The sequence below is a fragment of the Rhinopithecus bieti genome, unplaced genomic scaffold, assembly GCF_001698545.2.
Source record: "Rhinopithecus bieti isolate Rb0 unplaced genomic scaffold, ASM169854v2 scaffold_13262, whole genome shotgun sequence".
NCBI classification, from domain to species: Eukaryota; Metazoa; Chordata; class Mammalia; order Primates; family Cercopithecidae; genus Rhinopithecus; species Rhinopithecus bieti.
This window is the reverse complement of record NW_016808004.1, coordinates 1,303,630-1,320,852: the sequence shown is the minus strand read 5'-3', so window position 1 is coordinate 1,320,852 and position 17,223 is coordinate 1,303,630. Positions and strand designations below refer to the sequence as shown.

The following is a 17,223-nucleotide window of genomic DNA, read 5'->3' as shown; positions in this document are numbered from 1 at the left end:
TGGAGGGAGGGAGGGAGGGAGGGAGGGCTGGTCTAATAAAACACAGATGCAGTTGGATTCAGCAGGCAGGCCAGGTTCAGCTGCCACTTTTCAACCCTGATAATACAACAGACCAATGAATCACTGTACATCTTATTTGCTCTGAAGGTTGCAAAGGGCTCATCACAGGTTCCAACGCACTTACCTCAGGCCCACCCAGCCCAGCCCAACCTAGCTTAGCCCCCAGAAAGCTCCTCCAGGTCTTTGCCTAGGAACTGAGGCATACTAAAAAGCTTAGTGGCTGAAGAATTAAATACTTACCACTTGAGCTTCCAGCAGTAGAATACTGAGAGGTATCAAGGAATTTTCGAGGAGTAGGGAGGTTTGTAACATCAATCAGAGGAACAGAAGCATCTTTCACAAGGGAGCTGAAATGGAAAACAGCACTAGTTACCACTTTCTCCAAAACCAACTGAAGTCCTCCCACTACATGCCCCATCCTTACCACTTTTGTTTTTGTCATGAGTCCTCTTTACACTAGAACTTCAAACATCTGGATCTCCCCAGTATATTTTCAATAAAGAGGTAACTGTCACAGACAGGGGTATAAAAATGTATTGTAAGGATTCTAAGTACTTAAATTTTTATTTTGTCATTTCATTCAAAGCTGTTTAAAAAATTAGCGTAGTGTATTCTGGATCACTGGATAACCACCTTGTAATAACACTATGCCAGGCAATTTCACTATCCTCCTTTGTATCTGTATTAAATATTAATTTATCAACAAAGAAAGATCAAATGACAACATGCCATGATACTGAATAAAGGTTTAACTAGTGTTTACATATGTTTTCAGGCTACAGTTTTGACATATTCCAGAAGTTTACTACATTTAGTTTTCTTCAAAAGAGACTCATAAATTTCATGACGTTGATAATCACAACAATTAAAATGATTTAAGGATCTCAAACAGGTTAATTCAGTATTTGATTACCCATTTCACCTTTCCTAAGAAGGCCAAGCTCCTCATCTTAATAATTAACTTTAAATAAACTAATAAACTTTAAAGAAACTAATAAATCAACTTCCTTCAAAATAAACACATTAATTTTAAATCACGAAAACTATAAAAATCAAAATTTCAAATTAATTCCCATCTCAAAGTACCTGTTAAGTGCAAGAATGCAGGCAATGCCAAGCCAACTAAACTGTATGCCCTGCTCTCAAGAAATGGAATGGTCTCGCCACACTATCTACAACAGAAAAGCCCCTCGGAGCCAAATCCAAGGGTAGGGAAGTCAAAGCCGTAATTCTCACTTTTTAGTACTGAAATACATCATCAGTAGCACTGGCTATGGAGAGCAGGCAAAGGAAGAGCAGGGAAGCGACCAAGCCCATAGGAAAGATTTCTTCAAATGGAAGAAAGGAAGGATGTGTGCAATTGGGAACAACGTCTGCCCCCACTACAGTGATATATCCCCATCTCCCCCCTACACTTCTTTTGGAACGAATGTGCTAGGTATGTGTGTATTTATAACCCAATAAAAAACAAACATGTTCTCTCAGAGAACTTTGAAAAATAAAGTTTGTTAGGTGATAATTCAGGTTCAAGTGATAATTTCGCACTGTGTTAAAGAGCGAAATTATCACTTAAGGGTTTATTCTTTTCATTGAGTGCAAATAATGTGGGAGCCACTGTCCTAGGCCTTGAGGATCACTATGACAGTCATTAACTTCTCCCTTTTCACTTATTACAAGGAACAAGGGAATCATTACTCAAACGATTCTTCAGCATCCATTATGTGCTTGGCACTGTGCTCAGTTCTGAGGATGCGAGTATGACTAAGATATGAACTAAACCAAACAGCATTATTTCCAAATGAGCTAAACCAAACAGCATATTTTCAATTGTTAAAATTACCCACAGGCTAATGTGAAAAGTGAAGTATGAGATATTAAAGTAACAGAAAGCATTTACCAGGAATTGAACTGGCATCCTCCCAACAACTCTTTTCCACCAATATAAACCTGTAAGTTCCCAGCCTAAACTATCTCAAGAAAATCCAACAGTCCTCAAATCCAATAACTTTTCATAATGGTTTATCTATTTATAAAATAGATAATCGATTTGTCCGTTCTTTCATGTTTTATGACTTCTTTTGTCCTCTCATTTTTTTCCACTCAGTGACGTCATCCTCTTTCACCTGCATTTTACTCACAATTAGAAAACACTTTACAGGTTCCCCTAGGCCCTGGATACGGATGCCCAAAGACACAGAGAGCTCTTTCCACCATCTTTCCATGCCACCGTAATGGTGTGCATAAATGTCCTGTCTGCTGCTTTCAAGAGCATCGACAATGCCGAAAAGAGAGGGAAACACCTGGTTCTTACTAGACCTTGTTCCAAAGTCATTGTCTGGTGTCTTCATCAACTGTGATGACAAAGTATGGGTACATGGGCGAATTTGAAATCACTGATGATCCCAGAGCTGGAAAAATTGTTGTGAACCTCACAGTGTGACCAAGTTGTTGTGAACAAGTGTGATCAGCCCCAGATTTGATGTCCAACTCAAAGATCTAGAAAAATCTAGAAAAAACACAGAATAATCTGCTCCCATACCACCAGTTTGGTTTCATTGTACTGATTTCGCTCAAATCATGGACCATGAAGAAGCAACACAAAAACACACAGGAGAGAAAATTCTGGGGTTCTTCATCTAGGGATGTAATACATATTTACAAATAAAATGCTTCAATGGACAAATGAATAAAGTAAAATAAAATTTTTTTTTTTGAGACGGAGTCTCGCTCGGTCGCCCAGGCTGGAGCGCAGTGGCCGGATCTCAGCTCACTGCAAGCTCCGCCTCCCGGGTTTACGCCATTCTCCTGCCTCAGCCTCCCGAGTAGCTGGGACTACAGGTGCCTGCCACCTTGCCTGGCTAGTTTTTTGTATTTTTTTAGTAGAGACGGGGTTTCACCATGTTAGCCAGGATGGTCTCCATCTCCTGACCTCGTGATCCGCCCATCTCGGCCTCCCAAAGTGCTGGGGCAATAAAAAATTTTTTAATTATAAAAAAAGACACAGGTTTATGGTACTGCTACAGAGTAAAAAAACTTTAACTTTAAATGACAGGAATAATACATTGTCTAAATATTTAAATATTTCTAGAACAAAGTGGAGGAATTATTTTCAAAGCATAAACAAAGGTATCAATCAGCGGAGAAATTCAGTTATATAGCTGGAATACTGCCTGCCACACCTAATGATGAAACAGTGCACACTGATACTTTTCAGTGCACATTGATATTTTTACGTGTATTTATAATAGTACATACTTCTATGAACATAGATGTACATGCGAATCACTTTAGATTAAATCCTACAATTATTTTCTCAGTTTTAACCTAAAAACATATTTCGGTTAAATTTAGGGTGATAAACGACTTGCCATTTCAACTCTGAAAAACATAACCTGCTGATTTTATTATCAGAGCCAGAAGGGCCCTTGAATTCCATCAATAAACTTTTAGAAAGTCAATTTACTGCAAAACTATTTTCATACACTCATCTCTCTCTCTAAAATGTTCCCTTAGGCTTCAATTTTCTCCTTTGTGAGCACTAACCCAAAGGCAAGTAACTCTGGAAATGACTTTAGTTTTGCTCCTGCTGTTTTATGAAAGGACTTAGTCTCAAAAGTTCCAGAGAAAGGGGCACACCCACTCACTTTGTGACTATAGACATGAATGAAGCTCAGCAGAAGGTAGGCGCTATTGTAGAATATCGCATTAAATAGTATGGACCTCAGTTTGCATTTCACAAGAGAGAAAAAGACCTCACCACATATCAGAGATAAAGCTGAGAAGGGATTAATTAATACCTTCAAAGGGTTTTTAATCTCTCAGAGAAAGCATTTTTTGTAAACAAAAAATAAAATAAAATTAGACTGCTCTTTTGGAAATATTGATAGTATTTTTCATTTTAAATACATGATTACAATTTTTTATTTTAAATCCATTCAGAATCATTCATAACTGAGATCAAAAGACAGCTGATATACAGTAAATCCCTGCTAGTATAAAACAGTCCCCCCAAAATTACCAATTATATATTATGACCGAATGCATTTTACCATTTAATAGCAACATTGGTAGAGGACAAGAAAAGTATACAACAAATTAAACCAAAAACAAGCAACAACAACCACTGCCACTGTAACCTCAAGAACTTCCTGGCCATTAACCAACCATCCAACTAGTAAAGATCTGCTTCTAAATGTTCAAAATTTCACAACATGAAAACAGTTTTTTAAGAGGGGTTAGAAGTGCTGACAGCTTATTAAACATCTACTTTTTAATTATAACATATTTCTGTTCCTTCGTTTCGCAATAAATGGGTTCAACTACGTACAAAATTTACAACTGCAACTCATTTGGCTGATTTTGTGAAACTAAAAAATGACAGAGATGAGTTGAACTTTAAGTTGTAAATCGAATTAACTGACATATTCAATTCTATAACCAGAACAGCTGGCACAGTACCTGTCAAAGAGCAAGTGCTCATAAAATTTTGTTAAATCAAACTGAGCTGAGAAATATCTGTCAAAGATAATGTGCCCTTAGTAAGAAGATTTAACTAAATAATGAAACAGGAATGGCTGGCATAGTAATTCTCAATAGTTCTAAGATCTGGTGGAACACTCAGAAAGAATAATGAATGATTTAGAGGGTATAAAAGTAAAAATGAGCCATTGTTTCAAATGACAGACCAAAGGTGAAGACATGGTAACAGAAAATAAAGTGAAGCTAAAAATTTTAAATCTAAGCAAAGAGGGGAAAAAAACAACAACAAAACTGAACGATAAAAGAAAACCAACATATGTGAACAGAAAAAAAAAATCTTTAAAAGACAAAATAGGGAACAAATACAATGGAGTCAAGAACGTTCTTTACATGCCCAGAGACAAATATGGACACCAAATTTTCTCTTCCATGAGCTAGAGGATGTCCCAGGATGGCTGAGGAAGCAAGATTAAACCAAGTATTAATCCAAGAGATCATGCAATAAATAAAAGAATTACTTTTAAACAACTTTTTAATTTTATCTGATTATAAAGGTTGAAATTCTTTCTAGAAAATACAAAAAAAAAAATAATCCATTCACATCATTTTGGTATATTGCCTTCCAAAACATTTTACAGAAAGGAGCATCAAGGCCAAGCACAGTGATATGCCTGTTACTTAGGAGGCTGAGGTGCAAGGATTGCTTGAAAAAAAATTTAAAATGAGTCTCTGTCTCTCCATCCACCCCAACATTGCACACCACAAAATGGCACACATGCTCCTTTTCAACATTCTTTGATCATCCTGCATAGTTTTGAATTCCAGTTTTCCCTTCAAGCATATAGCCTAAGCATTTTCCCATTTCATTTTAAAATCTTCAAAAGATCATCAGTAATTGTATTTTTTTTTTAAACACGCTCATGATGTATACAGGAAATAAAAGAATTTCTACTTCCCTATTCCCCACCTCACATTTCCATTTCTCACAAGTAATTCCTTTTGTCAGTGTTTTGACATTATCTGTCTGGACATTTTCTATACACATACAAATATTTATACCAACATATAAAGTATACATATTTAAGTTTCTATCTTTTCAATCTTTCACAAATAGGTTCGTACTATCTATGCTATTTTTCAATTTGCTTTTGGGACCCAAAAATGCACCTTAGAAACCTTTCCACATCAGCACATAGAGACCATTATCATTCAAGTTCTATAATTACATGGTATCAATATACCACACTCCTCTTGATGAACATTTAAGCTGCATATTTTTGTTGTTCTTACCAACAATGTCACAATGAATATCTTGTTACATATATTTTATGAACTGGTACTGTTTTGTAGGATGTAGACCTAGAAACGAAATTCCCTGGACAAAGAATATGCAAATTTATTTTCCAAAAAGGCATACTGGTTATTCCACCATCAAGAGAAAGGTATGCATTTCCGCCATCTTTGCCATCATAACCTGCTATCAATGTCTTTGAACAAAAAATTGCATTTAATTTTTCAAAAGTGTATTTCTCTGACTACTCATGATATTGAACAATCTTATGTTTATTAGCCATTTGCATTTTTAATCTATGAACAGTCTATATCCCTTTTTACTAAGCTTACAAATATCTGCATGCTTTAGATATTAAAGCGTTATATGACATACATATATTTTCTCAGAGTGTAGTTTATCCTCTGACTTCGTTTTACTAAAGGTAAGTTTTGGGTTTTTAAATGGCTAAACCATTTAATATATTTCTTTATGTCTTCTGATATGCTTGGAAAAGGCTCCTCCACACATATCCTTCTATAAGTTTTTCTAATGCTAATACAGTGTTATGTGATTTTTACATCTGGCTGAATTATTTGTACATAAGAGGTAGGCATCTAAATTTATTTTCTTCAAATCAACAGTCAATTGTCTGAACACTATATAATAAATAGCCTTCATTACCCCCAGTTGACTTGAACTATTGTTCAAAAATACCAAAGTCCATAGATCCTGGGGTCTATTTCTCAACTCTACTTTGTCTCACCCATCTGATTTTCTATTTGCATGTCTGTACTGTTTTCTTTTTTAAAAAAATTTTGTTTTTGCATGTCTGTACTGTTTTGACTAAAACAGTTTTACAATATGCTTTGATATCACATAAGAAATGCCCCCCTCATAACCTCCCTTCACAATTCTTTTAAACAAGTCTTACGCATGTATTCATCCATGTGAACTTTAGATTTCATTTGACAGTTTCAAAATTTTCAACTGGAATTTAACTGGAACTGACATCTTCATGAGCTAAGAACAAGGACAGTCTCACCATTTATTTGTTTCATTTCCTCCAAATAAAATATTTATTATTTTTTGTATGTGAGCATGTACCTTTCTTTCATTTGTCAATTCTACTACCTATTTTCTACTTCGAAAATGTCTAGTAGTCTTTATACGTAAGTGCCTTCATGTGATTTCCTTTGTTTTCTCCCGCAGTAGAAATTTGTTGGGTGTTTGTTTTGGCTACCAAACATCTGAACAGTCCATCCCCACTGACTGCATCAAAGCAAAAAGAAGGCCCCACTTCCTACTATGGAAGCTGAAGGAGGCCAGGCATTACCAGGCTCAGCAAACTGGATGCTTGAATCCAGAACTTTGAATCTTGAAGAGATAAAGGAAAGATGCAGGGACATTTAGAGATCATTTACAGAAGAATTAAAATCCAGCTACTATGGGCAGGGTGCCAGCAAAAATAGCAACCCAAACAGACCCTTCCTGTGGCTTGTCTAAGACTGTGTGTGCTCAGCTGCTTAATCTCCGTTGGTTCCTACTGGGTTTTAGAGCCTGATTATACAGACTTCCCATAGATTCCGTGAACAACCTGATAACTTTCCAATAAATTCTTTTCCTATTTTTGTTACCCAGACTGATTTCCTCTATTTGCAATCAAGAATCTTGGCATATAATGAAACCATTTAACCATTTTTTGTTTTTCTCTCATCAACAGAGGACCTTGAAGGACACAATGTTATTCTAGGACCTTCTGTACGTCATTTCACTTAAAAGTTACAGCTTCATTTCACTTAAAGTCACAGTTTCCAAGTACCTACTGAGAGCATTAAGTGAGAATTTACTGTGCAGGCAGATTCAGGGTTCAGTACTATCTGCAGTTTCAGGTACCTACTGTGGGTCTTGGAACATATCCCCTGCTGACAAAGGAGGGCTGCAGTACAATATCCTTTGTAATACAGAACATTTTTATTTGTCTTCTCTATTGATTTTAAATATAAAAATCTTTAAATATACATATCTAGATCAATAAAAACAAAATTAAACATTTTCTCTAATTACTAAAGTCCAAAACAAAACTTCACCCTCATCTTAAGCAAGAATTCAGCATTCCTTTCTCCTAACTATCCAAATTTCCTAGTCACTATTAACTGAGTAAAAAGTGATATAAATTCTGTTTACTATTAGAGAGTACTCCTTGACTACATAGACCTTTTTTTGTTTTTTTTTTTGTTTGTTTTTTTGTTCTGTCACCCAGGATGGAATACAGTGACGTAATCTCAGCTCAATGCAACCTCCACTTCCTGGGTTCAAGTGATTCTCCTGCCTCAGCCTCCTGCGTAGCTGGGACGACAGGCACGTACCACCATGCCTGGCTAACTTATATTTTTAGTAGAGATGGGGTTTTACCATGTTGACCAGGCTGGTCTCAAACTCCTGACCTCAAGTGATCCTCCCACCTCAGACTCCCAAAGTTTATTACAGGCATGAGCCATCATGCCTGGCCGACCTTTTTTTCAACAATGGTTTTTAGCTGATATTCTCAATCTTGCAAAAATATGTTTTTCAGTTACTTACAAATATACATGTACATATTTAACGGTATGTGGCCCTCAAAGTTGTTTCAAATTACCTACAACTTTATTGTTCTCTGGTTGTAATTTTGACGTAGGTCTTACAGTTTACCTCTGAGAATTTTGCTCAGAAAAAGAATACTCATGTTTTTTTATTATAAATTCATATCTGAGAATGTCTCTCTATCACCTACACATATCAATGTCCCCTTGGCTGGGTAGAGAAGTCTTTGATCCCAACTCTTCTCCATTCAGCTTTATAGACTTTGTTCTATTGTCTTCTGGCGTTAGTATTCAGCAAACCCTGGTGAGCCTGATTTTTGCTCCTTTCTGTGTAACTGAACTGGTTTTAAGTGTATAAAAAGAAGACCAAATAACAGTGGTCTGAGTAAAACAAAACTTCCTCTCATATTAAAGAAGTACCCCATCCAGGCCTAGAAAAGAGGTTCAAGGTGATCACGGAGTTTCGGATGTGGCTTCTATCCTCAAGGTCACCTTGTGTCTAGGATGGCTTGATGGCACCAATCTATGTCCCAGATAGAAAGTAAAGAAAGGCAAATGAGGGGTAAAAGAGTGAGCATACCAGTTTAATTGGTATCTTTGAAAAATTAATGACCTCCCCATTCAACAGCTTGCAAACTGAAGTCCCACTAATCGCCCTCTAGCTATATGGGAGGATGGAAAATGCAGCCTTTTAGCTGGGCCAATAGCCACCAGGAATGAAATAAAGATTGTCATTAAAAATGAAGGGAAGAATGGATATTGGGTGGGCAAATAATTATCTCTATCACTTCAGATCACATAATATTTCTTCCCGGTGCTTATAAAATTTGTTTTTGAAAATCATAAAAATTTCCAGATTATATCAAAGAGTAACTTTTTTTATTAAGTTTTTTATTAACTTTACCTTAAATTCTTTCAACTTGCAGACTTGTTTTTCTGTTTAAGTGGGTTTCTTTATTTATACTCTAATTATTGCTTCTGATCCCCTGAGTTCACTCCCGCTGCCATAATAAAGTAACACAGACTGGATAGCTTAGACAACAGAAATTTACTTTCTCACAGTTCTGCAGGCCGGAAGTCTGTGATCAAGGTGTGGGCGTGGTTGGTTTCTTCTGAGACCTCTCTCCTTTGCTGGTAGGTGACCATCTTCTCCCTGTGTCTTCACATGGTCTTTCCTCCAAGTGTGTCAAATTTCCTTTTTAAAAGGACATCAGTCCTACTGGATTAGGGCCCACACTAATGACCTCATTTCAACTTAGTCACTTCCTAAAACACCCTATTTCCAAATACAGTCATATTCTGAGGTACTGGGGATTAGGATTTCAATATATGAATTTTAGGGAGAATATAATTCAGCCCCAAACACTATCATTTTAGTGTGATCCTCTGGAAACCCTAAAATCACTGGATTGGCCACTGTTCATCTTCCATATTTATCATCTTCCTTTTGGCATCTTGTCTTTTTCCTCTTCATCATGAGAAAAGTTTTCCCTCCACATCAGTGATTCAGATCTTCTCTCTAAAGTTTTAAAGACTTAAATTTCCCTACTTCATTTTGGTTTCCTTACATGTTTTCCATGTTTTCGTTAGCTCTGTTAGCATCTCTCCTCACTCTGTTCTTGTAACTCCTGGTTACTGTTTTCATATAAGCTATCCGCCTGCTGCATACAACCACAAAATCTCAATAATGTTCAACAATAAGCATATATTTTGGTGGTTGGTTGATGCAGGCTAGGCAGGTCTGCTGATCTTCAGTCAGTTCCACGTGTCTCTCGCCCTTCTCCTGGGACCAACAGCAAGACAATGGCAGAAGCACGAGAGGCCACACTCAACAGCATAAGCACGTTTGAAGCCCCTGCTTGTGTCATGTACCCTAATGATGGCAAAAGCCAAAGCCCCAAAACCAAAGGGTAGGAAATACTACTCCTCACACTAAAGTAGAGGGGAAAGGAGTGATTATTCTGAATAGTCTACTACATCGTGTTTCTTATATTTTTTGAGAAACTTTGAGCTTAAGTCTCTTAAATGTTTCTTGCTTGCTTTACATAAATTTTTTTTAAATAAATGTTCTTCCTCTGAGACCTCAAAATAATGCTCATTTTCCCTTATAATATAGAATATTTTCACAGGACTCATAGTGATTTTATTACTTAACCTTGTATGGGAAGAAATCTCTTCAGATCTGCTATTTATCACCAGGCATTGTAGAAAGAATTCCTTAGCACTTCCCCTACCCACCACTTCACTCTCTGCTGAGGTACTGACAGATACCGTACTCAGAGCTAGCCTTGAAGTTATGTGTCAGATACCTATCAAATCTGTGTGCCCGGCAGAAGTATTTCTAGTGCCCATCTGCTGAAAAGAGGTAGAAACTTCTCTTTCTCTGTCAGGGTCTCTGATTAAACTGAAGCATCACATGCAAATTTGGCATTTTTTGTTCAAACAGGGTAAGAAAGACTTCATTCCCAGTGTGCATTGATTCCAGTACTCTTCTTGTCTATATCTGAATGAAAAAGCGTCAACATGTATATTTCAGTAGACAGTGCTAAAATGCCCTCTGAAAAGATCTATTCTAAAGAAATGTTGGAAGGACATGTACCATGCACAGCTATCTAACATGCTAAAAACTCCAATGTTCTATCATCTTAAGATCTAGTCTTATTCCCTACCAGGCCTCTACTAACCTAATGAATTTCTTGAGACTACCCAGGCCATTAAATATAGGGCTATGCTACAACCAACCAAGGAATAAAAGTGTTCTCTCTGAACCTTTCCTTAACTATTCCAGAAAAAGGACAACCTAAAGCTGAACATAACCCTAAGTAACAAAGAATCTTATTCAATCAATACATCTATATTTCTTTTTGTCATTTTTTTTAAGAGACAGGGTCTCTGTCTCTGTCACCCAGGCTAGAGTACAGTGGAGAAATCATAGCTCACTGCAGCTCAAACTCCTGGGCTCAAGCCATCCTCTCATCTCAGCCTCTGGAGTAGCTAGGATTACAGGTGCACACCACTATATCCAGCTAATTTTGGCCTATTTTTTGTAGAGACAGGGTCTTGCTCTGTTGTCCAGGCTGGTCTTGAACTCCTAGGCACAAGCGATCCTTCCACCTTGGCCTTTCAAAGTGCTGGGATTACAAGCGTAAGCCACTGCACCCAGCCAATATATCCACATTTCTTAATTAGGCTGACTTCACAGTCCAATTTAAGAATTTTTCAACTTCCTTCTGAGACGTACCAATGTCTCTGATCCAGAATATGAGACCCACAGTAAATTACTCTTATATATCCTCACAGAAAAGGACCATAATGAATGTAGAATGAATGAATGAACAAACTTCAAATGTCAGCCTCTCAGAACATGGAGTATTTGCTATTATAAAACCATCCTGAAGTTTCAGAGACAGTACATTAAAGGAAAAATAAACTACAACAACATTCTGGAAAACAAAAAATATTCCTTCTAATCCTACACTGCCACAAGACACTTATAGCAAAGAGCCTCTTTAACCTCATTTTCCCCTTTTCCTTGTTACGCTGCACAACTCGGCTAGTCGATTTGATGTATAGGTGCCGGTGTAGTTCATCTATGAGAACCAAATGGAGGTTCATCTTCTTGCTGTGAAGCTCTAGTCGAAGGTCACTCAGTCCTTCCACCTGGAGCAGGGGGCCCTCCAAAGACTCAACTGCTGACACCTGAAAAGATAAAAAAAAAAAAAAGAAACAAAGAAATTAAGTACAACTTAATAACCTGGCAATATTGTAAATAAGAAAGATATCTTAAAAAGATACTAACAAAAGGGAGCTTATGAGAACTTTATCAGCATATCCAAGACTTTGCAGAGTATAATGTGGCTAGGGGAGAGTTTTTCTCACCTTAGATAATGATAAAACAGTCTTGACAAAGATAAACATGAAAGCATACACAGCACCACAGCAAACTATTTATGCCCACACATGCCCATCAATGGACACATGTAAAGAGACCTCCCTATTTAAATGATACTCTCATTCACATTCTCACAGGAATCCCATGTACTAATGGTTTAATCAACTTTTACTCAAAGTTAGCTTTTTTAAACTAAGGCTTTAAAAAAAGCACACTATATAAATGTTTTAAAAAGAACTTGTTCTCACAGCAATCATGACTCTTTATGCTTACCAAGAGTCGGGCTCTCTCTCACTCTTTTACAAATACACATCATACAGAGGTAAATACATTTTTTTATATGAATGCTACAAGTGGACAATAGTAGTCATCACCTCTCCTTGTCCTGATTCAGTTTAATAGAAGAAATGGGAAATGAACGGTGACTGGAAGACATAACGTAAAGAGGAAGATACTCCTGGTACAAAGTGGTTTGGGAGATTTTCAAGGCAAAAGGACTGTATAAATCAAACTGGTATAGGAATGCCTACAATAAATGGAGAACATGAAGGCTTCAGGGAACCTGGAGCAACCCACTCACTTTGAAACACAAAGTGACATCTGCAAAGGGAAAAAAAAAAAAAAAGACAGCATGCATGATATGATCCCATTTATTCATGTACACAAAATTACGTTTGTTTTTATGTATAAAGATCTTGTATCTTTTCAAAGAAAAAAACTTAAAGAGCATACTCTAGGTGCTATTCTTTGAGAGAAAATAGAAATGACAGGATGAGCTTAGAGGGAAAGAACACAAGTGAGCTCCCTCAGGGATGAAATGCTATGTGTGTTATTCCCTGCGTAGGTTATACTAAATATTCATAATAGGTACAGATAAAGGAAATAACTAATGATACTTCAGGGTAAAACCCTTAAATGTAATTCTGGATACAAACACGCTCCTAAAGAATGAACCATTTACACTAAAACAATAGGTAATTAAAGCCATGAAACACATTGGTGATCAAAAATGTTGATCACACATCTACAGCATTCTAAGGAGTCATTTAGGAGTTTGTGGACAGTGAAGAAAGAAATCTTTGTAGCTGCCCAATATAAACCAGCCTGAAATGGTAAAGAAAATGTGATGGCTTACCCACAACCACATCACTTGTTTTGTGATGTGCTATAATCAAATGTCAGTAGCAAATAAGTTTCCTTAAGTTAACCAAGAAAGAATCAAGGAATGTAAGAGTGACAAGCCCTGGGCCAGCTCTGCCCTCTGAAGCCTACCAGTTCATTTTCACGCTGACTTGCAACTGCCCCTGCTATGAGAGCCCCTGGGCCCAGAGCAAGCTGCCAGCAATTCCAAATGGAAAGGCAGCCTCACAAAATGACCAGTGTCCCCAAGGAGGAAAAAACAACAACAAATTCATTTACACTTATGCCCTAAAATGGATTTTAACTCGGGTCTCTAGCAGAGAAAAGAGGATGCATTAACCTCCAGTGACACTGAGATCCAAAAAACGAAAAATAATTTGGTAAATCACTGGCCCATCATGTAGCCTTATCCCTTAAGGTAATTAAATCCAGCTGAGATATTTAAGCTTAAAAACCACCCACTGCACATCCACACTTGATTTGTTTGTAGGAATTTACATGAAGATTTTTAACCCAAACAGTACATGGTCCAAATACAGAATTTTATGACAAGTGTCAACTTTCAAAGCCACCTAATTAAATTAAAAGTAAAAATTCAGGTACAACACTTAGCACAGTGCCTGGCACCTCCTCAATGCTTACTGAAATTATTTTTAAGAGTACCTATTTATTCCATGAGTAAAGAAACCTCAGAGGGTATTCCCAACATGTTTTAGTGAAGCAATTTCAGTAAGTGTTCCTTCCTTCTTTGAGCCATTGTAACCATTTAAATGACAAACTTTGAATATATTTCCTTGACCCAAAATACAAGTAAAATTAACATATATATTATCAAAGGTAGTCTCAGAACTTCAAAAATTTGAAAACCTTACCACAAAAGAGAAAAGAGAATAGTGTCTTATTTCTATAAGAAATCACTGTTTTATTTTCTGGCCTTCACTTATTAATAGTCTATTTATAAAGCTGTAATTATGGAAGCTGGACAAGGCCACTATCTTCCCTTACTCTAACCATACTAAGTGGTACTCAAACCAATTTAAAGAAAATAGTTGTCAATGCAACATTTGCTCTCTAGAATATATATTTAGAAACCTAACATTTACCTTTTTCTGTTTTTATGAGATGGAGTCACCCTGTCGCCGATGCTGGAGTGCAGTGGCGCAATCTCGGCTCACTGCAACCTCCGCCTCCGGGGTTCAAGCAATTCTCCTGCCTCAGCCTCCCGAGTAGCTGGGATTACAGAAGCCTGACACCATGCCCAACTAATTTTTTGTATCTTTAGTACAGACAGAGTTTCACCATGTTGAACAGACTGGTCTCAAACTCCTGACCTCATGATCCACCCACCTCAGCCTCCCAAAGTGCTGGGATTACAGGTGTGAGCCACTGCGCCCAGCCCTAACATTTATCTTATCTGGTTTTAAGGAGTTGGAAACATAAAGTTCACCCACAAAGGAACAGTTGGTGAGGTAGCAGTCAACCCAACAGACTACCACCTCTGACCTGACCGTCAATTCTGTTGTACTAGGGAGGTGCAGTTTCCAGGTATTTACTAAGACTTGAGATTTACTAGAAATAATAATCATCTGTATTTAGGAATGTGCATAATTAATAATAAAAAGATTGTTTTAATATATGGGAAGTGGTCACTGTATAAATTACTGCACTTTTCCAAATGTAATGACCACAGAGTACCTTTTAAATAACACACTGATGAAAGATTAACAGAAATTTAAGAGATGCAGTTGGATTAATGTAGACAGCAATAAAATAATTTCACAGGGTAGCTACTATAAGAAATTATTTAAAAAGGGGGGATGGTTCCAAGATGGCTGAACAGGAACAGCTCCAGGCTACAACTCCCAGCATGAGTGACACAGAAGATGGGGGATTTCTGCATTTCCAACTGAGGTACCGGGTACATCTCACTAGGGCGTGTCGGACAATGGATGCAGGACAGTGGGTGCAGCCTACAGAGCGAGAGTCAAAGCAGGGCAAGGCATCACCTCACCTAGGAAGTGCATGATAAGGGAATTCCGTTCCCTAGCCAAGGGAAACCATGACACACAGCACCTGGAAAATCGGGTCCCCTCCACCCTAATACTGCATTTTTCCAAGGGTCTTAGCAAACGGCACACCAGGAGATTATATCCGGGTCCTGGCTCGGAGGGTCTCACGCCCACGGGGCCTCCCTCATTGCTAGCACAGCAGTCTAAGATCTAACTACAAGGGGGCAGCTAGGCTGGGGGAGGGGCGCCCACCATTGCAGAGGCTTGAGTAGGTAAACAAAGCAGCCAGGAAGCTCAAACTGGGTGGAGCCCACCTCAGCTCAAGGAGGCCTGCCTGCCTCTGTAGACTCCACTTCTGGGGACAGGGCATAGCCGAACAAAAGGCAGCAGAAACCTCTGCAGATTTAAGTGTCCCTGTCTGACAGCTTTTAAGACAGTAGTGGTTCTCCCAGTACGGAGTTTGAGATATGAGAACCGACAGACTGCCTCCTCAAATGGGTCCCTGACCCCCAAGTAGCCAAACCAGGAGGCACTCCCCAGTGGGGCAGACTGACACCTCACATGGCCGGGTACCCCTCTGAGACGAAGCTTCCAGAGGAACGATCAGGCAGCAACATTTGCTGTTCAGCAACATTCGCTCTTCTGCAGCCTCTGCTGCTGATACCCAGCAAACAGGGTCTGGAGTGGACCTCCAGCAAACTCCAACAGACCTGCAGCTGAAGGTCCTGACTGTTAGAAGGAGAACTAACAAACAGAAAGGACATTCACACCAAAACCCCATCCATACGTCACCATCACCAAAGACCAAAGGTAGATAAAACCACAAAGATGGGGAAAAAACAGAGCAGAAAAGCTGAAAATTCTAAAATCCAGAGCACCTCTCCCCCTCCAAAGGAATGCAGCTCCTCGCCAGCAAGGGAACAAAGCTGGATGGAGCATGACTTTGATGAGTTGAGAGAAGAAGGCTTCAGACCATCAAACTTCTCCAAGCTAAAGGAAGAAGTTCGAACCCATCGCAAAGAAGCTAAAAACCTTGAAAAAAGATTAGACAAATGGCTAACTAGAATAACCAGTGTAGAGAACTCCTTAAATGACCTGATAGAGCTGAAAACCATGGCACAAGAACTATGTGACAAATGCACAAGCTTCCGTAACCAATTCGATCAACTGGAAGAAAAGGTATCAGTGATTGAAGATCTAATGAATGAAATGAAGCAAGAAGAGAAGCTTAGAGAAAAAAGAGTAAAAAGAAACAAACAAAGCCTCCAAGAAATATGGGACTATATGAAAAGACCAAATCTACATCTGATTGGTGTACCTGAAAGTGAAGGGGAGAATGGAACCAAGTTGGAAAACACTCTGCAGGATATTATCCAGGAGAACTTCCCCAACCTAGCAAGGCAGGGTAAAATTCAAATTCAGTAAATACAGAGAGCACCACAAAGATATTCCTCAAGAAGAACAACTCCAAGACACATAATTGTCAGATCCACTAAAGTTGACATGAAGGAAAAAATGTTAAGGGCAGCCAGAGAGAAAGCTTGGGTAACCCACAAAGGGAAGCCCATCAGACTAACAGCACATCTCTGGGAAGAAGCTCTACAAGCCAGAAGAGACTGGGGGCCAATATTCATCATTCTTAAAGAAAAGAATTTTAAACCCAGGATTTCATATCCAGCCAAACTATGTTTCATAAGTGAAGCAGAAATAAAATCCTTTACAGACAAGCAAATGCTAAGAGATTTTGTCACCACCAGGACTGCCCTACAAAAGCTCCTGAAGGAAGCACTA

At 38.2% G+C, this 17,223-nt stretch overlaps 1 protein-coding gene across 1 annotated transcript in view; it reads right to left on the bottom strand.

The window, feature by feature from the left end:
* LOC108537538 (exocyst complex component 4) overlaps positions 1 to 17,223 on the bottom strand; it is a 661,401-nt gene that overhangs the window by 589,414 nt on the left and 54,764 nt on the right. Inside the window, exons 4-5 of the mRNA XM_017885082.1 lie at positions 11,906 to 12,090; positions 301 to 407 (exon numbers count right to left, since the gene is read on the bottom strand). Coding sequence (XP_017740571.1) covers positions 301 to 407; positions 11,906 to 12,090 — 292 coding nt within the window. The remainder of the gene's footprint in view (positions 1 to 300; positions 408 to 11,905; positions 12,091 to 17,223) is intronic.